General features: G+C 31.0%; 1 protein-coding gene across 2 annotated transcripts in view; it reads left to right on the top strand.

Moving 5' to 3' along the window:
• The window catches only part of LOC142317308 (uncharacterized), a 62,344-nt gene extending 45,450 nt beyond the window's left edge, over positions 1–16,894 (top strand). The window contains exons 6-8 of one of the 2 annotated variants that reach the window (XM_075353746.1): positions 11,272–11,469; positions 16,512–16,658; positions 16,759–16,894. In XM_075353746.1, the coding sequence (XP_075209861.1) occupies positions 11,272–11,336 (65 nt within the window). In that variant the 3' untranslated portion in view covers positions 11,337–11,469; positions 16,512–16,658; positions 16,759–16,894. Of the gene's footprint in view, positions 1–11,271; positions 11,470–11,856; positions 11,933–16,511; positions 16,659–16,758 lie in introns of those variants that run through there. The other variant, XM_075353747.1, reaches the window with a different exon arrangement.
• Positions 16,895–22,676: the final 5,782 nt, after the last annotated feature.

The raw sequence follows: 22,676 nt of genomic DNA, 5'->3' as shown, positions 1-22,676 counted from the left end.
ATTTTTCACCTTCTCTAAAACAATGCATGAACAAAATATCCTAGTATGAGTGCATAGTTTTAAGTGTAGGATTAAGTTAATATTATTATTGAGTTAACCTAAAGAATTTTATTAAAAGATCAATATTATTCAGTTTTTGGCTTAGTTTTTCAGATTTTGGGACTTAAAACTATTATTATCAAGCCACTTTTATATTACAATCATCCCTTTCTACAAGTAAAAGACACTGAATCATGAATCATTAGTAAAGTATTAATGCAATGTCATTCACGGAAGAAATGGCTTTACAGTTGCACAATTTCAGATTAAGCATATTATTGATAAAGTAAAAATAGTATACATGATAAAACAGTTTCCTGCGGAAGTCCAAAATCTGTTACATTGACTGTACTCTGTTCTGAATTAATAAATAAGACTTTGAAATGCTCCATAAGTAATTTTTTAATAGATCTAATATTACTCCTGTAATACCATATTTTTCATTTTTAAGCAACAAGGCATTATTGGGAATATTATCAGAGGCTCTAATCAAGTCTAAAAAAACTGCTAGCTATTTCCTATTAATATTTGTATTTTGGAATATCATTGTAGTAATGCATCCTTCTGTGCATTTGTTCAGTTGAAATCCATACTGATTTGAATCAAGTAATTTGTGCTGATCTATAAACTTAGTTAACCCAAATTTGATTAATTTTCTATTATCTTAGCTACATTATTTATCAAAGTAATCAATCGGTCTGTAATTTTCAAAAAAAAGTTGGCCTGCCTGTTTTGTAAAGCAATTTAATTTTCACATTTTAAAAATATGCAGAAAGTTATAATGACCAAAATATATTTTTTTTTAATATAAGAAAGAGGCTGTGAAATAAGTGGGGAACTAAATTCGAGGCTAGAACTTTATTTACTTTAGTAAAAGTAAATAAATACTTACTTTAGTAAGTATTTTTTTACTTTATTAATTACTGACTGTATTTCTTAAGGAGAGACTGGAATTAGAAACTGTGAGAATTTAAAAAAATTGCAGTTGTCATATGAGTTCATTAAGAGTTAGATAATTGGATTTAAATATTATCAGCATTTTGCTTACCAACACCAGCTAGGAATTAGTTATTGCTGACGTTTATATCATTGTGGGGTACATTGATATCAAATAAGTTTTTGCTGTATTTCCAGTTTCACATTGTTGTTTTTACATTCGTGCACTCTTTTCCTGTAATAATCTGATTAAACGGTCCTTACTTTATGAATATGCCTCATACAAGTAAATGAAAGACAAAACCCTACTTATACAGATTCCTCCATCTCTACAGGTACTGTTGGAAATGCTTACTGCCATGGTCTGGGCACAGTTTGGCCTAATAAATCATGTTGAATACGACTTACTGTAATTCGTCACATTGGATGTTGTTGATGGCGTTGTGTGTATTCTGTTGAAATGCATCATGAGTTCATGGATTGTTTTGGTAAACCTTGCCCTTCATGTTGCCCCACAAATAAAAATTGCAACTGGATAGATCAGGCAACTGTGGAGACTGTTGATCCTTCAAGACAGTCCTGTCAGTTGTGAAAACTAAGTACACAACTGCCAAGGAGGCATATGCTGCTGTGCTGTCCTGCTGGTAATACACAAAATGTTAATCTGGTGTCAGTTGCTCTACAATGGGCTGGAAGATGGCAATGTAATGCACTGAGTTCACAGTGTCTTTGAAGAAAATGGGTCCAATGATTCTTGTTCCCGACTCAGCGCACTACACTCCTATCTTTACATCATGCCGCGATAGCTTGAATATTTGTATGGGTTGTAACCGGACCAGTATCATAAATTTTGCAAATTAATGTAGCCACTGAAGTGGAACCATGCCTCATCATTCGTCATGAAGTAGAGGTTTGGGTCGAGTTGACCACTTTTGATTTCCTGCAGTAGTCGTGTGCAATACAAAGCCATGATCTTGTATGGCTTCAGTTTCTGTTCCTTTACGGTGTGCTGGTGAGAATATCTTCCTTCTGCGCCTTGGTCCTTTCAACAGGTGGGTAGTGATGCTTCTTTTCAAGCACAGATCCAGTTTACTCAAACTTTATGAACTCATCTGTGGATGATTTGTGTATGAATGAATCACTGTTGTACTCTGCACAGAAGTTTTCTTGCACTCATTTGATCGATCCGCCCTGCGTGTAATATTCCTTGATGATGAATATTCTGGTAACCTTTGTCAGCAGCATATTCATATGTATGTATGCACTGGTGGTTGGCCTTTATCTCAACTGCAATTCCTGTACAGTTACAGGTTGTGTACCCCCTCTTGCAATTTCCCCTCTTGTCATTCAAGGTCAATGTGCGTCACAACTCGCTGCATGGTTTTGAAATGTTATTACTTGTTGCTATGTGAAGCACATCAATGCTTTTTGGTTTCTCCTCACCCTTGTTCAGTTTGGTTTTCTTGAACTACAGATATAAATGAAATTCCATGACTTTGTAATAAGAGTTATATCAGTAGATTAATATCCATTTTCCTCCTAAATTTATTTATAGAACTATTTTTGACTATCTTATTATTGAATGCCTAGTGGAACATTACAGCATAGTGCTTTGTTATAGTGGTTTATCGCTTATTGTGTATTTTAATCTATAGTCTTAATTTGTTTTTTAAGTATATGATCAATACATGATATATGTTCAGTTTCCTTTCGAGTAGTTCATTAATGCAAGATATAAAACCTTATTTACTTTAAATATTAATATAGTGCTGAAGTATTACTATTACTATTTAGAAATATGTTTATATTTAGATCTTTGATAGTAGTAGTATTTAATATCTAAACTTACTCAAATAAATATTAAAAATTAAGAAAATAATTTAAATTGATATTTGAAGCAGCAGTAAGTAACTAGCCATTAATCTTACTAATTGACCTTTATTTTTTTTATTCAGACAGATTATATTATTACATTCCTGCATATTGTATGAAGTAGTTTTAAAAATCAATATTTTCACTTTTAATTACTCATAAAACATCAATTTATTTAGTTAATTTTTTCTTAATTATTTTGTAACTATTAATAAATATAGGTAAATTGAAAGTTTTCTCTAGACAAGACTTTAATTAAAAAAAGAATATAGTTTTGCAATCATTTAGTTTATATATAGTAATTCATCAAAATGCTTAGTAAGCTAAATGTTTAGGTCAAAAATATTAAAGAGTGTTTCTTCTATATGGTAAATAATTAAAATAATCCTTAATTACACCCATTTCAATTACTCTGTAATCAAATAATTTGAATTGCCCATCGACCTTAACAAAAGAAGTCTTAAGACATTTTTTCTAACTAAAACTTAACTTAAAATTTAATTAAATTAAATTATTAACTAAACTTCAGTGTTCTTCCTTTTAATAAAAATCATTCAGTTTTTCACCCAAACAAATTAAATTTATTTTTGCTGACAAAAACTGTAACATTGTAGGCTAATTCCCTATGGTAATTCGAAAGTTGTTCATTGTTAAAAATTGGCCCATCTGGAAAATTTCAGTTTAGATGAGTGCTTTATAAAGATTTCCTGGTGGATTTCTTACATTATTTTCAGTTTTAGATTTTACAGTTTGTCAAGACATGGTTCCTTATTAAGCCAGTTAAAGCGGATAATAATCTGCAAAATTTCTGAGAGAATATTTCATTTATATGTTTTTTCATGTTTTATTATCCTGTTGTATTGAACAAGTTCCAGAATTCTAGTCTCGATTTCATAAATCTTTATAATTTATCTTTTTAGATTTTTCAAACATGATGTAGCCATCAGTATTGCTGGAGCACTTTTCTATAGTATGAAGAATGAGAAAAACCCTTATGTTTGTACTCGGTTTTTCTCCCTATGACTTTCAGTTTGGACACAGCAATAGATTTTATTTCATGACTTATTCTGCTTACCTTTTTTCAGTTGTATTTTCATCTTTGAATTTGAAATATGATAACTCCGTTTATAAGATGAACACTTCTAATTCTATTTTTGTTTTGTTATATGTATCATTGTTGCTTCCTCATTTTTTGCATGTAATTGTTTTACATATGCACTATTTCCTCAGTATCTTTTGGTGATTGTTTAATAATTGAAATAGCCCTTTAGTTTTAGGTATATCTTTTTACAAAAAAAAGTTATTTAACAATTAATGTTTTGAGGGTTTTCTTGTTTTTTAAAAATTTATATTCAGAAATTGTTAGATTAAATTACAAAAGTTCCCTGTTATATTTAAACATCTCTGTTACAGTTTTAGAGGTCATTAACTTTGAATTTCATATATTTTATTATCTATACATGTAGATATAATAATTAACATTAAATCAGGTTATACATTTTTTTTTAAATAAACAAGTGTAAAATTTTATCATGTTTAATTTCTGCCAGAGATTAAGTTCTTATATACAAATTTATAAATCACCATATAATTTGTTGATAATTTTTTTTAATTATTTGCTTGATATCACATATATGCTCCACCGTGAACAAGAAATATCTTCTTTTTTTTTTTTTGTCTTCAGTCATTTGACTGGTTTGATGCAGCTCTCCAAGATTCCCTATCTAGTGCTAGTCGTTTCATTTCAGTATACCCTCTACATCCTACATCCCCAACAATTTGTTTTATATACTCCAAACGTGGCCTGCCTACATAATTTTTCCCTTCTACCTGTCCTTCCAATATTAAAGCGACTATTCCAGGATGCCTTAATATGTGGCCTATAGGTCTGTCTCTTCTTTTAACTATATTTTTCCAAATGCTACTTTCTTCATCTATTTGCCGCAATACCTCTTCATTTGTCACTTTCTACCGTTGATAATAAACTCAGACAGATTAAAGATTCTGTGTTACCATGGGACACCTCATACAGAAAAACTCGGCGTGAGGAAGTAGTCCTTTGTCGATTGCGGATAGGACACACGAGGATCACACACGATTACCTGATGATAAGAGGACAAGCACCCCTATGCGCACGATGCAACTGCCCCATGACTGTGCACCATATACTCGTGGATTGCATATGTTATGCGGCATTGCGTCGTAAATTTAATCTACCCAGAAACATCCGTGGTGTCTTGTGCAATGATAATGAAATTTTAACCCGGTTGTTTTTATTTCTTCAAAGTGCTGGGTTAATGCAAAAAATTTAATATCGTTGCGTATATTTTTTAATGCTAGAAGAGTTTTTAAATAAGTTTCTTTTTTTCTGAGTTTTTGATTTTTTTTATTCTTTATTTTTTTTTTTTTTTTATCCGATTAGGAGCCTTTTACACTCCTTATCGGAATTTGTTAAATTTTATATAGTTATTTTTTATTTATTTTATTTATTTATTTTTTTATTTTTAATATTTTGAAGACTGTCTGTGATATTAGTTGTAAGATTTTAGTAATGTTAGTTTTATGTTTTATTTCAACTTTTTAATTTTTATTTTTAACCTAGTTTTAATTATATAATTTGTGTTAGTCCTAAATTTTATTTCATTTTGTTGTTTTAGTTTTAAGTTTTATATTAGATCTTTTATGGTTTTTAGTTTTTTTTTAGTCTTTTGTTATCCAAGAATGGGCCCTTTACACCCATCTTGGACTTTGTAAAATTCTATTTACTTTGATCTTATATTAGTTTTTACCTTCGATATTAGTTATAAGTTTTATTCATCATTTAGAATAGTTTTAAAACATTTAATTTTCTATATAAAAAAGGATCCGGGCGATGATAACGCACAAGCGTTTTACGCCCTCAAAAAAAAAAAAAAAAAAAAAAAAAAAAAAAATTTGTCACTTTATCCACCCATCTGATTTTTAACATTCTCCTATAGCACCACATTTCAAAAGCTTCTAATCTTTTCTTCTCAGATACTCCGATTGTCCAAGTTTCACTTCCATATAAAGCGACACTCCAAACATACACTTTCAAAAATCTTTTCCTGACATTTAAATTAATTTTTGATGTAAACAAATTATATTAATTACTGAAGACTCGTTTAGCTTGTGCTATTCGGCATTTTATATCGCTCCTGCTTCGTCCATCTTTAGTAATTTTACTTCCCAAATAACAAAATTCTTCTACCTCCATAATCTTTTCTCCTCCTATTTTCACATTCAGTGGTCCATCTTTGTTATTTCTACTACATTTCATTACTTTTGTTTTGTTCTTGTTTATTTTCATGCGATAGTTTTTGCGTAGGACTTCATCTATGCCGTTCATTGTTTCTTCTAAATCCTTTTTACTCTCGGCTAGAATTACTATATCATCAGCAAATCGTAGCATCTTTATCTTTTCACCTTGTACTGTTACTCCGAATCTAAATTGTTCTTTAACATCATTAACTGCTAGTTCCATGTAAAGATTAAAAAGTAACGGAGATAGGGAACATCCTTGGCGGACTCCCTTTCTTATTAGGGCTTCTTTCTTATGTTCTTCAATTGTTATTGTTGCTGTTTGGTTCCTGTACATGTTAGCAATTGTTCTTCTATCTCTGTATTTGAACCCTAATTTTTTTAAAATGCTGAACATTTTATTCCAGTCTACGTTATCGAAAGCCTTTTCTAGGTCTATAAACGCCAAGTATGTTGGTTTGTTTTTCTTTAATCATCCTTCTACTATTAATCTGAGGTCTAAAATTGCTTCCCTTGTCCCTATACTTTTGCTGAAACCAAATTGGTCTTCTCCTAACACTTCTTCCACTCTCCTCTCAATTCTTCTGTATAAAATTCTAGTTAAGATTTTTGATGCATGACTAGTTAAACTAATTGTTCTGTATTCTTCACATTTATCTGCCCCTGCTTTCTTTGGTATCATAACTATAACACTTTTTTTGAAGTCTGATGGAAATTCCCCATTTTCATAAATATTACACACCAGTTTGTATAATCTATCAATTGCTTCCTCACCTGCACTGCGCAGTAATTCTACAGGTATTCCGTCTATTCCAGGAGCCTTTCTGCCATTTAAATCTTTTAATGCTCTCTTAAATTCAGATCTCAGTATTGTTTCTCCCATTTCATCCTCCTCAACTTCCTCTTCTTCCTCTATAACACCATTTTCTAATTCATATCCTCCGTATAACTCTTCAATATATTCCACCCATCTATCGACTTTACCTTTCGTATTATATATTGGTGTACCATCTTTGTTTAACAGATTACATTTTAATTTATGTACCCCAAAATTTTCCTTAACTTTCCTGTATGCTCCGTCTATTTTACCAATGTTCATTTCTCTTTCCACTTCTGAACACTTTTCTTTAATCCACTCTTCTTTCACCAGTTTGCACTTCCTGTTTATAGCATTTCTTAATTGCCGATGTTCCTTTTACTTTCTTCATCACTAGCATTCTTATATTTTCTACGTTCATCCATCAGCTGCAATATATCGTCTGAAACCCAAGGTTTTCTACCAGTTCTCTTTATTCCGCCTAAGTTTGCTTCTGCTGATTTAAGAATTTCCTTTTTAACATTCTCCCATTCTTCTTCTACATTTTCTACCTTATCTTTTTTACTCAGACCTCTTGCGATGCCCTCCTCAAAAATCTTCTTTACCTCCTCTTCCTCAAGCTTCTCTAATTTCCACCGATTCATCTGACACCTTTTCTTCAGGTTTTTAAACCCCAATCTACATTTCATTATCACCAAATTATGGTCGCTATCAATGTCTGCTCCAGGGTAAGTTTTGCAGTCAACAAGTTGATTTCTAATTCTTTGCTTAACCATGATATAATCTATCTGATACCTTGCAGTATCGCCTGGCTTTTTCCAAGTGTATATTCTTTTATTATGATTTTTAAATTGGGTGTTGGCAATTACTAAATTATACTTCGTGCAAAACTCTATAAGTCGGTCCCCTCTTTCATTCCGTTTGCCCAGCCCGTATTCACCCACTATATTTCCTTCCTTGCCTTCTCCAATGCTTGCATTCCAATTTCCAACTATTATTAAATTTTCATCTCCTTTTACGTGTTTAATTGCTTCATCAATCTCTTCCTATACACACTCTACCTCATCATCATCATGGGCGCTTGTAGGCATATAGACGTTAACAATCGTTGTCGGTTTAGGTTTTGATTTTATCCTTATTACAATGATTCTATCGCTATGCGTTTTGAAATACTCCACTCTCCTCCCTATCTTCTTGTTCATCACGAAACCTACTCCTGCCTGCCCATTATTTGACGCTGAGTTAATTACTCTAAAATCACCTGACCAAAAGTCGCCTTCCTCTTCCCACCGAACCTCACTAATTCCTACTATATCCACATTTGTCCTACCCATTTCCCTTTTTAAATTTTCTAGCCTACCAACCTTTTTTAAGCTTCTAACATTCCACGCTCCGACTCGTAGAATGTTATTTTTTAATTTTCTGGTGACCCCTTCCTTAGTAGTCCCCATCCGGAGATCCGAACGGGGGACTATTTTACCTCCGGAATATTTTACCAAGGAAGGCGCCTCCATTATTGCTATGTGAAAATGCAGAGAGCCACATTTTCTTGGAAAAAAAGCAGCTGTAGTTTTCCATTGCTTTCAGCTGCGCAGTACTCAGAGGACTAAGTGATGTTGATACGGCCGTTTAAGTTGTCCTGACTCACGCCCCTAACAACTACTGAAAGAGCTGCTGCCCTCTTTCAGGAATCATTCCTTAGTCTGGCTCTCAACAGATACCTCTCTGATATGGTTGCACCTTCGGTCCAGCTACTCTGTATCCCTGAGCACTCAAGCCCCAACGGCAAGGTCTCATGATTCATAGAGGAGGAAGAAATATCTGGGAGAGGAAAAAAAAATAATAACTTAAATTTGTAAAACAGTAACATATGAGTATTTCTTCTAATTAAAAAGTATCTTATCTTCTTTAAAGACTTTCCTTATCAACAATTTGAAAATATTTACTATCTAAATATGTTGGCTTGCTGTGCTGTAATAAAAAATAAAAGTGTTTCAGTTAAATTAAGAAGAAATTTGAAAAATGAAAATACAATGTACAGTGTAAGAAAAAAGAGATAGTAATATAGTACAAAAGATACACTACATAGACATTTGCTTTTATAATCAGTTTTACAAAGGTTGGTATATATATATTTTGTTACTAATATTTGTTGAGTTGCAAATAGGCAGTTAAGTAACACTGCTGTTTAACAGCTGATTTTTGAAGTCAAAGGTTGTAAAGTTCAAATACTAGTAAAATTTAGTTGCTTTTATAGATAATGAAAATCTAAACCATGGATACCTATAGACTTTGATTGTTGGGGTTCAATAAACCATATGTCACAGGAATGTTACGCCTGAGTGTACAAGACTACACATTGTTTACATGTCATACATATCATCCTCATTTAAGTGGACGTTCATGGGGTAGCTTTATTGTTCACTAGTTGGTTACTAGTTTCAAAAAGAGTAATGACAATAAAAGTGGTGTAGCCATGATTAGGAGTTTTTACAATTTGTGTGCCTGCATCTACGTATGCTATCAAGTTTTATTTATATATATCCTGTTTCTGACTCTGAAATGTCTTAATATCAAAGTGTGCTCTTTTTATTCTTATAAAGTGAATGAAATTTAGCCTACCTTTCCAGTAAACTTTCATCATCTGCTAAAATTTTTTCTGGTGTATATACATCTCCGAATTTTTTAACAAGATATTCAGAAAGAAAGTGTTCAAATTTTATTTAATATTACTCATTATTTTTGTAATATTTTTCAGTCGACTGAAAAAAATTCGACCAGAAACCACTGTGAACACATGGTCCAACTCTCACCGAACAAGAGCATCAACTGCATGACCCCCAAGCGAGTCCAAACCATCACATGCCAATTCTTCCTTCCACCTGGGACACATGAAAAAGATGTGCTCCATTCTGTTAATTTCTTCATAATACTGACATTGATCTGTACACCTCCTTCCAATCCTGCAGACGTAGACCCCAAATGACCCATGGTCTATTGACCAATATAGCAGCTACTTCTGGGATCAAAATATAGCTGTAATGTCCTTTTGGATTCTTCCACCACCTGCTATTCAATAAACATATGGCTCCTTGCCTTCTGTGGTCCTGTCCCGTTTTTCCTTGGCTATGAGGTCCAATGGTGGCATTCCCACCACCACTAGTGAAGCATCCAAGGAAACTGTCCTATATAGTTGGGCCACCCTGATTGCCAACTTCCTATACATGCTGTTCAGCATGAAGTCCTCCAATTTTACCACCTTCCCATACAATATTGTATGTGATAGCAATAGTATCGGCTATATATCCAACACCACCGTAGATGCTAATATCCTGCGTTTAGATGCTGTGGGACCTCCGACATTGGCCCTTAGCCTCATCAGTGTTGAGGACATTCGCTCCGCCTTTGTGGCCACCTAAAATAGATTTATCATTGTTTTTGTTAGCTTATTTTAAAAAAAATCTTTGGAATCATTAGACAAAGATTCCTCACCTTTAACAGTATAATTAAAAAATAAATCTTGACTAAGAGTATTACAAATATTTTGTTCTTAAATATATCTTAATAATAAGGTAGATCTATGTTGTTTTTGAAGCTTATGGAAGTTTTTCTCATTAATAATTGCGTAAATTCTCAGTAGAGAACTGCTTCAAAAATTACATTTTTTATAAATATTTTTTGTACATGAGTATCAACAATATTGTTAATATGTAGTTGCAGTTCTAAAAAAATTGTCTATATTGGTGATAAATATCAAATCCGAGTCAGGTATTGCATTTTTCATTTGCTACTAAATTCAGTTTCCTTGTTTCACTCACAAACTTCAATATTATATGGCAATATAATAAATAAATATCATTTACAATCAAACTCCTATTTAGTAAATGGTGAATTTTATAAAAATATCTGGTAAGAATTGTTTAGGTATATGATTTAATTCAAAACCTTAGGCAACGTTATCTCTAAGGTAAATGATATTTACCATGATAAAAAGTTTTACTGTAAGCATTATTAACATAATGTCAGTAAGATTAGAAAAAACTCATGGGAATTACCTTAAGAGTTTTAACAGATTATTTGATTGTAAAAGGTTACAATTTGTAGAAAAATCTATAAGATGAGTTGAAACATTTTTTGATAATATTTAGCAAAATCGGGCATATTAAAGTCACCTAATAATAATAGTAATAATTTAACTGTGGCTGTCTATATGTATATGTGTATGCTAACCAAATTACAGTAGCAATTTATTTTTATTTAATAAATTATAAAAAAAAATCGTAAAAATCTTTACTTTGTAGCATTCATTTTTTTGTTTTTTATTACAGCAAGTAGATTTACTACAGCTGAAAGAGGAACTACTTTATATCAAAAAAGATCATTTAACAATTGAAGACACTAACTTGAATAAATCAGAAAATTTAGAAGTTAAAAATGAAGTGGTATGTAAGGATATTAGATTCTGCATACAGTGAAAACACCAATTTTTCAGATGAACCTTTGCAAGGCCAGATCTGGATAATTGGGTAAAAATTTACTTTAATAAGTTTTACAAAGGCTAAAAAAATACATATATGTTTTTGCTAAGTGAAGTGAAAAAAGTTAAATTAAAAAACCAGTAAAATTAAGATTGATAAAAAAAATCCCTATTGAAGTGAAGATTTATTTGAAAAAATTGAAATTATAAGTTAAAATTTTTTCAAACAATGTGTTAGCTTTTTTAAGTTGTCTAATCTGAATGAAAGCTTTAAAGTTTTTGAAATATGAAAATTATTTTAGAAATATGTTTGTTTTCCTTAGTGTGGAAATTTCTAAAACAAGAGGCAGCACAAAGACCAATATCATCTTCATAGCGATAAAGTTGCAATTCATTTCTTATGTTTCTTATACTAAAAACATCTTATTTTGTGTAGGTTTTTTGTGTATCCCGAATATTTGACTGGAAATGCCATTACACAGAGAGAGAATTAGAGGATCTTCTCAGAGGGCCTACCTTTTTTGGAATTGCCTATGATGAATTTCAACAATTTTCTGTCTGAATTGAAGAGGATTGTACTTCTCAGCACTTTTCTTATGTAAACTATGAGCATTAAATACAGTGATATTTAAAAGTTGGCAGAACTGCTTTTATATACCCTTTTTGTCTTTTTCTTTTGAATAGATATGCGCTCGCAGTTGATCCACCTTATCAACTCAGTCTATAAAAATATAATCGTTGGCAACTTTTGGAACTATAGTCTTCTTTCCTTTCCATACTACTACTACACTATTTATGTTTAGTCGTCAAACACAAGACATGTCATTTATCTTATATATAGATTTATATTGTGTTTGAAGCTTATGGGTTTTTTCTTATTAATAATTGCGGTAATAAGTTCACTAGAGGACTTCTTCTTAAATTTTTGTATAAGTATTTATGTATGTGATTGTCAACAATATTATTAATATATAGTTGCGATTCATCAGCAAAAATTCCTATATCGTGTTCTATATCAAATCCTGGTCAGGTATGACATTTTTCATATGTTATAAAATTACATTTTCATGCACCACACAAGCTTCATGCTTATGTGATGATATCCATTTTTTTATAGTTATATTATTAATACAAAAATTACAAAATTCCCATTTGTCGTTTATGTATTTTATTGCTCTGTTTATCATGTACTTAAAAATATTAACCTTGTGGGACCAAATATGATGAGAATTCCTATTTATAATAACTTCATTTTGGATAGGTTTTTTTTATATAATTCAGTTATTATTTGATTGTTTTTATTTTAATATATACATCTAAATAATTTATTTTTCTGTTATGTTCCATTTCATTTGTAAAATATAAAATTTTATGAACTGAATTGAATTTATTTAAAATTTCTTCATCATTATCTATAACTGGTTCATGTATAACTAAATTATCATCCACGAATCTGACCCACAATAAAATTTAATATACGTGATTTATGCCATATACTGTTCTATTATCAAATTCCTGCAATATATTTTTGACATTAAAACAGATAAGGGAAATCCTATGGGTAAAATATGTTCTCATATGTAACAGGTTCCAATAAATCCAAAATAATTCTGCTTACACATGTTTCTAATTGTTAAATATTTATAAATTTTATGTCTTCTCCTGCTTTTATTAATTTATTTTCTTTTGAGATTGTGTAATCAATGGGTTTATCTGGGTACATATTAATTATATCAAAGCTAGTAATTATAGTTTTAATAATTTTTAACTTATTTTAATTATTAATTCGTAGCTGTTTTTTATATTATATTTATATTCTAAATTTATCTTTGATCTAATTGCTTTAACAATAATTTTAGTAATAATATAACTTAGGGCTGATTTGAAATTAATTAATCGTCTTGTTGGTATACCTTTCTTTTGTAATTTTGGAAAACCTGTAAGTTTTTGGGTGTAAGGTATGTGTGGATAATCTTAGTGGTCCAGTGGATAAACCACCTGACCCCTAAGGAGAATAAAGAGACTACATCATTAAGAAACACTGAAGTCAATAGAAGAAACTGGCTAACAGAAATATAAACAATGTGGAAATCCCTTGTTAAATATTTTAACGATATCCTAAATTGCGAAGAACCAACAAAATTCTTAAACTTTAACACCAACACCACCAGAAAACATCAACCCTCCCACAATAAAAGTAGTCTACCAAGCACTGGGTGAGATGAAGAATTACATAGCAGCAGGAGAAGATCAGACTTTTGGAAAGATCTGAAATCATGCAGGAAGATCAGCAAAAATTGTCCTTCATCTACAGTTTGTCAACATCTAGATCAAAGAAGAACTACCAGAACAGTGGACGATCGATTTCCTCATCCATTTCCATTTCCTACACAAAAATGCGGGCAAAACAGACCCTAACAATTAACTGGGGAGTCTCACTCCTAGACACAACATATAAAATTCTTTCAAGAATCATCCTCAACAGGAGCAAACCACAACTCAAAAAAAAACCAGGAGAATACAAGGAAGGTTTCAGAGCCTGGAGGAGCTGCCCAGAACACATCTTGAGTTTCAAGCTAATAATGGATTACAAACTGTGTCAAAGGTAAAATTGGGGTGAGCTCTCAGAACGTTTTGAGATCAAAACAGGACTGCGCCAAGGCAATGAGTTCTCACGACTACTGTTCAACTGTATTTTAGAAATGGTGATGAGGGAATGGCTCAAGCTCTCAAAAAGTTGTCTCACAAAAGTTAAAATGGGTGGAAAAATTGAAACAAACCTTCCTAGTTTTGCTGACGAGTTGGCACTTGTAGCAAATGACATTGATGAAACTAAATCACTGATATTAGTACTTCAAAACATTACAAATAAAATTGGACCCAAAATTTAGTAACTCAATTTAAATACCTTGGAGAAATAGTAACAAACAATCTAAACAAACATTCCTTTATCTGAATAAGAAGAAAAATCTAGCTGAAGCACAAAAATTAACCTGGTACACTTATAATAAAAATGCCTATCAATAAATACAAAAATAAGACACTTAAACACAGTTATAAAACCATAAACCACTTATGCAGCAAACACTCTTCCACGTGAACAAACAATGAAAGACAGACAGATTCCAGAAGAAGGAAAGAAAAAATTAGAAGAACTTGCATGGATAAAAAGTATCTGAAAGATAGGCAGTGGTGGGAGTGTGCCAAACAAAATCATGTACAAAGAGTTGGAACCCATTACTGATATGCATAAGAGGAGATTAGGATTCTTTCGACATAATCATGTGGATGCAGTATTCAAGACTTTGGAAACTGCTAATGCAGTACAATCTCGACTCGGAAAATACAAAGGCAGGATGCAGATGATTGAGAGAAATAAGATAGGATCTGAAGGAAATTGGTATTACATCAGTAGATGCCACAAGTACAATAAAATTAAATGAGAAACTCATGAACAAAAACTCTTATAAGATAAAACCTCACAACACAAACATTTTCAGCACTAGAAAGGGCACAAAGATTGAAATGTATGAAAAAGTAATGGGAGGACCACAAGGCCCAAACAGTCCCATCAAAGAGACATGCATAACAGACTGACTAAAATGATCCTATGCGGTCATAAAAGATAATAATAATATATATATTTAGCCCACCAGGCTGATCTAGTGTTTAACTCATCACAAAAAAATTGTTTTAACAGCTGATTTTCAAAGTCGAAAGTTCTCAGGTTCAAATCCTAGTAAAAGTCAGTTGCTTTTATAAGATTTATTAATTTAACAGTGAATACCTGTGTACTCTGGTGGTTGGGGTTTAATTAACCATATGTCTCAGGAATGGATGATCTGAGTCTCTACCAAACTAAACAAAGTGTAGTCTGATACATAACATTATCTCGTTGAGGCATGGTGAAATTTGTTTACATGTTGTGAATCTTCTATGTATACTTTTCTCATCTAACTGTGAAAACTATTAAATTATAGAAATAGTTCATGTTTATTAATTTATGCATTCAGAGTTCAAGATCACAGAATAATAACTTAGATTCATGTTTGCCTGTTCAAAGAGTTATTACTATATTTCAGTTTAATACTAGTCATACATTTTTTTTTTTTTAAATGAATTTTAATGCTTTTGAAATATGAAAATGTTTTCCTTCTTAGTGTGGAAAATTCTAAAACAAAAGGCAGGGCAAATACCAACATCACATTCACAACAGTAATATCATTAACCCTTTCTTATGTTGTTTGCATAATAACAACACATCTTGTAGGTGCAATTTTTATTCTGTATCGGGAATATACGACAGGAAATGTCATTCTCAGAGTATGAGCGAATCATCTCCTACAGAGAGCCTACAATTTTTGGGAGTGACTTTGATGAATTTCAACATTTTGTTCAATAAGGGGCTTCTCTGAATATAAGAAGAATGTACTGGATTGTAAGGTTTAAAAAAAAATTATTAAAATTGTAGCTCCAGCTTTTTAATGTTTTTAGTGAATGTGTCATATATTTTTAATTTTAGTGAATAAGTCATATATAATTTATAATTTTCTGTTTAAAAGTACTTTAGTCGGTTGCTTTAAACTTTGTGCCCTAGTTTTTTTTTATGTTTGATATTGTTTCATATGAAGCAACTAAAGTACGTCTGGGCACAGTCATGGTAATGTTCTCTGATAATTTTGATGTCCATTGTACATAAATTTCTGTGGTATAAATAATTGAGCTGCTTGTGTGTGGCTGATTATCACCTTTATTTCAGTGGTAATATCATGTTTATATAACACTTGTGTATATTTGTTGCATGAAGAAAATATTGCAAAACCTCTTCTTCTCTTTCATTCTTGAGAATGACTAGTGCCATTTTTATTAGTGATGTGTCTAATGTCAGGTCCCGCATTAATCATTCACTTGACAATATTTTATATATATACACTATAATTCAGTTCTTAAATATTCAGGTAAATAAAAAGTTACACACAAATAAATATAAATAAAGATTTCAATATATGAAATGTTTTACCGTTTTCAGCGACTTTGTTGTTTTTATTATAAATACTTAAATTATAACTTAGAGTGTTTTTATTTTTGAAGATAATGGCTGTACCTGTAAAGAATATCTACGTGTATGAAGCTTTCCCCTCTGACAGTATCAAACTAGAAACTGAAGATGATACCACAAAGGAAACTTTATTGTTGATTTTACCACATCGCCCTATTGAAGATATTACACCTGTTTGTGTAAGTATAATTTGTGTTATTTTTTGCTTTTTTTTGTGTCATATGGAAAGATCATCATGCCATTGAACTGTAACATTAAATTATTGATTTTGTGTTTCAGGAAAGTGAATCTTTGCAAGTGAAAGAGGAGCCGATCAGTAATGGGTGTGATTATTTTGATGAAGTGACAGATCCTCTTGTGACTGAAGGGACCAACCTAATTAAATTAGAAGATCATAAAATCAAAAATGAAACAGTAAGTTAGTTTTACTCGCCCTTTCAGAGTGAATTTAGTGGAGTAGTTATGTGAGTGAAACTTTATGTAAGCACTTAATGTTGATGTTTTAATTTGACTTCAATGCATTTTTTTACCATGTTTTGGTTTATTCTTTAGTAATACATGAACTTTCAAGTACGAGGATCATTACAGTTCTGATGTTTTACTAGACTGATTGATATGTACTGCCACATTGGCCAAAAAGATACTGTTCTTTTACCACAATCATGTGCCGGTACACATGTCTCTGATAGTAGTTGCAAAACTCAATGATAATTTACACTTTGACAATGTCATCTGAAAGCATGTGCTGTATTCACCTGACTTGGCTTCAATTAATTACTTCCTTCTCCGAAATCTGAAGAAATGGCTCATTGGACAAAGATTTATTTCTAATGATGCAAAGGTGAGAGAACTGCTTATTTCGCAGAGTTGGACACATCACATCATACTGATAATATAAAAAAAGTTGGAAAATCTGGGTAAATGAATCAAATTGTAAGAGAATTAAGTTGAAAGTTTAAAAAAAAAATTCTTCAAAACCTTCCTGAACAACCCCCATATTTGTTTTAAATTGACTTATAAAATCAATTTTCTCAGGATTAAATTTGTGATTAATATGTTTGCTATTTTGTTATTTTTTACAACGTACACATTGAGAAAATAAAGTGTATAATATATATATATATAAAACCATTAAATTATTCTTTAAATAGTAAATTCATATAAAAATAAAATTAAAACAATTTTCTTCTTTTTTGGCCTAATTTTGTCATAATACTTGGATTTTTCTAAAAATTTTAGCAAGACAGATTTTAATGGTATTTACTGCCAAAAATATTTATTTTTATGGTATGTGATTTGTATATATGTTTTATTATTACTAAGTTCCAGTCAGAATAAAATAAAAAAAAAAACATTTATTGGAAATTAATTAGTTTGTAATTTGTGTTCTTTATCTTTTTTTTTTAAAGGAATCTGAGATCTTATTGAATGATGATGTTTCACCACAGGTTAATCTTAATATGAAAAGCAATGAACTTCGAATAAAAGATTTTCACACAGTGAAGACAAAAGATGGGATGGTATTTTATCCATGCCGTGTAAGTATAAGCTATTGGCTATTGTAACAAACATGATTTGTCTCTTGTTAATTTCATTACTGTGTATATATTTCAATGTGTTCGTTTTAAAAAAAATGTTTGTAACTGTATTTAGTTCTGTTTAATTAATATCGATTTATTGAGATGTTTGTGAATGATAAATGGTCAATGTGTGAGAGCAAAGTGTGTTTTTAAAATTCATTAATGACTGAAATATGTGAATTTTAACCTGTTGATGGAGTTGACATTTTAGTAAGCTTTGGGTGATTTGTTGTTAATTGTATTCAGTGTTCATGTCTCAATATTTATCAGGTAGGCAGTTTAAAGTGGACCTGGTAAGACTAAACATGGTTGTGACATAAAATCTGTAAATGAAAAGAAAATAATATAAAATCTAATTTTGTGATTACATTAGGAAGACTTAACATATCTACCATATTTTGACAAAAGATATCCGAAGTTATCACCCTGCACAGCTGATGCATCAATGCTAAAGTAATATTATTGAGAGTCACCTGATGCAAACTGTTGTCAATGACTTCAGTTATTTATTGTGAACATTTGCCTTCAGTTATTGATAGTGTAGGACTTGCAACTAGACATATCGTCTAGTCAGAATTGCACTAGACAAATGGTGTTGACAAGGAAAACCACTGTTCTCGAAAATTATTGCACTGAAGCATGAATAGTTTACAACAGACAATAATAGATTAGAGCAGTAATATACACCTCCAATAATAGTGCTAATAGGAGCAGTGGAAAAGGTAACACTCAAATACCTGTAGTTAAGCTCTCTCAGTTTGGTTTTTAAGTTTCTTGCCCTGTGTGGAAATATATATATATATTAGTGTTTCTTGCATGCGCACCACTTCATCAAATTTATTTACAAGTTTTTTAAAATGTTTTTAATATATTGTTGAAAGAGGATGCTAATTCAGAAGAATTCAAAAAAATATATATTTTTATTTTATTTATTATAAAATTATACATTATAAATAACGTTTTCCAGTGTGATCATATATATATATATGTTGTATTTTTATAATAAAAAAAATCAACTTGAACAACCCAAGTACAGAATTATAAAGTAAATGAAATGACACTTACCTTATTTTTTATTCCAAAAGCACCTTTGCCGGATCCCTGCATCATCAGCTGTATATAATATATTTATATAAAATTACATTTCAAACATAATAAAAACTTAAAATATTGTAAATAGTTAATTTTAATATTAAAAATTCAATGTAGTGAAAATATCAAGAAATTTAATTAAAATAATAGTGGGTAAAGTTTGGACATTTTTCAGAGATTTTAAACATATAAATATAAAAGATTCCAACTTGATCAACTTGCAGACAGAATATGAAGATGACAATTATAAAGGCAGCAACAGATGGCAGCACATTTTTATATAAAAAAAAGAAATAATCATAATTTTTATAAATAGCGTGATTTAAATCCACTCAGTAATGTAAATTGGCTTTCCAGGTTACACAGCGTAAATTTATTCTTATTATTTTTTTAAAATTTAATTTGTAATTTATAGTAGAAGTAGTTATTTTATTTAACCAACTTCATACGTTTTTTATATATGATTGTAGTTTTAATTTTCTATTATGTTTGATATGTAATTTTATTTAATTATATTATATACAACTGATATGCAGGATAATTATTTCATTATTAGACCTACGCCTTCAATTTTTTGTTTTAAATCGTCCAAATCTCAAACTTTCCTTTGTAACAACTTTTAATGAAATTTCAAGGAAAAAGGTTAGAGAAGTTATATCTGAGAGATCTAGCTGGCCATGCAGTTGGTACTTCATCTGATCCTACATCTAGGGAAGTGTTGTCAGGAATATGGTAACATCTCAATATAAGTGTTTTGGAGCACCATCTTGTTGGAAACTGAATCCGGCAGGAATCTGAGGAACATGAAAATTCTCAAACAGGTTGAGATAAATGTGCCCTGTCACAGTGAGCTGCATGAAAAAAATCAGTCTGATTATACCATTTTTATTTCATCATAACTAGACATTGACTTTGGGTGTGTCCCTTTCATTTTTGATTACTGCGCAGCTGAAAGCAATGGAAAACCACAGCTGCTTTTTTGCAAGAAAATGTAACTCTCTGCATATTCATATATAGTAAAGATATTTAACTAATACTTACGCCTACCTTAGTAAAATATTAAAAAAGAACATTTTATGAGTCGGATCGTGGAATGTTAAAGTCTAAAAAAGGTTGGTAGGTTAGAAAATTTAAAGAGGTAAATGAATAGATTTAGTGTAGATGTAGCAGGAATTAGCAAGGTTTGGTAAGAAGAGGAAAACGACTTTTGGTCAGGTGATTTTAGAATAATTAACACAGCTTCAAATTAAGGGCAGGCAAGGAGTAGTAGATTTCGTATTGAACATGAAGATAGGGAAGAGAGTAGATCTGATTGAAATCCTTTTGCAAATATAATTGATTTACTTCTATATTGTTTTATTGACATAAAATAATTGACCTGTCTTTGTGTAGGTGAACACTATACTGGACAATTAAGAACAATTATCAAAACTGTAACTGAGCTTGTAATTTATAAAGGGATAAAACAAACTCATACAAATTACATTTAACATTTAATTATATGTTTTTTAGTTACTTTAAAGAAACTTGTTTTTTTTTAAATTGTGTTCTTTGTAGAATCAGAAGTTTACTTCCCTGAATGTAAGATTAATAGATTACAAATTAATAATTCTGTTGAATTAAATATAAAAAATATACACATACTGACGTTATTAAATAATTAATTCCTTTTTTGAGCTTAGCGATCCCAAAACAAGAAAATGAATCTTTGGCATTATTTTGAATGTAAAAATGGATTTAATTTTTTTGAACTTCCTGATAATTTTAATTTTATGAATCTGAATTTTAAAGGATAGAGAAATATGGTAAAATAAGAATCCAATACCTACTTGGTGAGCTCTTAATCAAAAATTTATATTGTTTTCACGTTTAATCATCTCAGTCATTCCAGAAGTTTCTACATAATGCTTCATGCATTGCCACTCAAACCCTCTTTCGTAATCTAGTACTCGAATGATGATTTAATATGAATAAATAGAGAGTAATGAACTTTTATTTGTATTTGAAGTAATAAAATGATCCCATTAAATTTAAAAATAAATAAATTACAAAGCAAATGAATTCTACTATCAGAATGACAAAGCGCAATATTTTAAAAGAAAACAGATAAAAATTAAAATACAACTGAGTATAGGGAGAAAGGAATAAAGCAGTTGAAATCTAATTTTAAATAAAGTAGATTGGCTATATATTAACAATAACATTAATAATTATTTGATTGAATGAAGATAGGTGTGAATGGTTGGAATATTAACTAGCATCGGTCAATAAGATTTAAAAAAATCTCTAAATTCACAAATAAATGTAAACCCTTCCCTTCAGCAACATATTCAAAACAACTTTGAGTCAATATATTTTACAGCTACACTAATAGGACAGGGTAGGATAAAAATATTTTGTGGATAAAATGTGTATTTTATATGTTTATAAATATATTTATATTTTTATTCTGCATTAAATTTAGTAAAACAAGAAACTTAAGAAAAACATGAATTCTACGGCTTACGAAAAATAATTTTTTTCTCGTTACGATTGTAAAGAAATATACCCGGTTTATAAGGTTAACTCGGTTACCACCCTGGAAAAACGGCCATCCCGTATAATTTACGGCCACACAGTTGCAGATAATTTTTCAGTACAATTTTAATGTACTGAACAATGTTATGCTACACACTTTTTTCCCTTGCTCCCGAAAGTAATTTCTTACAAATAAAAACCGGTAATAAATACCCTTTTAGGAAATTGCTCATAATACTACTGAGAAGTACTATGATAAACGCATAATATGCTACAATAAAACAATATAGTTCACAACATAAATCCCGACCAAATACTTGCCTACATAAAACATGCTTAATAAAATACAAATTTAGATACAGACGATGCAATATCACCTATATACATAAAAATACAATACACTTAATACATACAGAAACTAATCTCGCCCAGCTACATATATCTACTAATATACAATACAATGAATAATAATGAAATACACAATAATAAAACACAAGCCCCGACCGAAAAAGAGCACATCAACACAACGTGCGAGGTACTCCTACTCGCCATTTTTTGCCTTTCATCCACGCACAAAGCTTCAACCATGGCAGTTTTACTCCGCTACACTGCTTCCGAGGCAAGCATCTTAGGGACTACATTCCCGACCCTTAACTCCCCAAACTCATCCACTACTGGGCGCCTTACATCATGCCACCGCCCACACCATAGCACATGTTATGGGGAGTCAACGACCCTACAATACTGACATAGAGCAGAAGCCCAATTCCCAATCCTATGAAGATATGCCCCAAAGCAGCCATGGTTACTCAAAAACTGTGTCAGCTTATAAGAACGTCCTCCTCACCAAGACAATTATTTCTGCGATGAGGGGTATGGTCATTCACCCGTTCTCGACTCTCTCCATCTCTCCTGCCACTGGTTCATAAGCCATGTACACGCGTCACCGGCCGCCGTACCCCGCTCATCTGCTACGAGACTCAAGAGTGGAACTTCGACAATGAAAAA

Source organism: Lycorma delicatula, chromosome 1, assembly GCF_047948215.1.
Source record: "Lycorma delicatula isolate Av1 chromosome 1, ASM4794821v1, whole genome shotgun sequence".
In the NCBI taxonomy this organism is placed as follows: Eukaryota; Metazoa; Arthropoda; class Insecta; order Hemiptera; family Fulgoridae; genus Lycorma; species Lycorma delicatula.
Note: the sequence above shows the minus strand (reverse complement) of the source record. Positions and strands in the feature narration are given on the sequence as shown.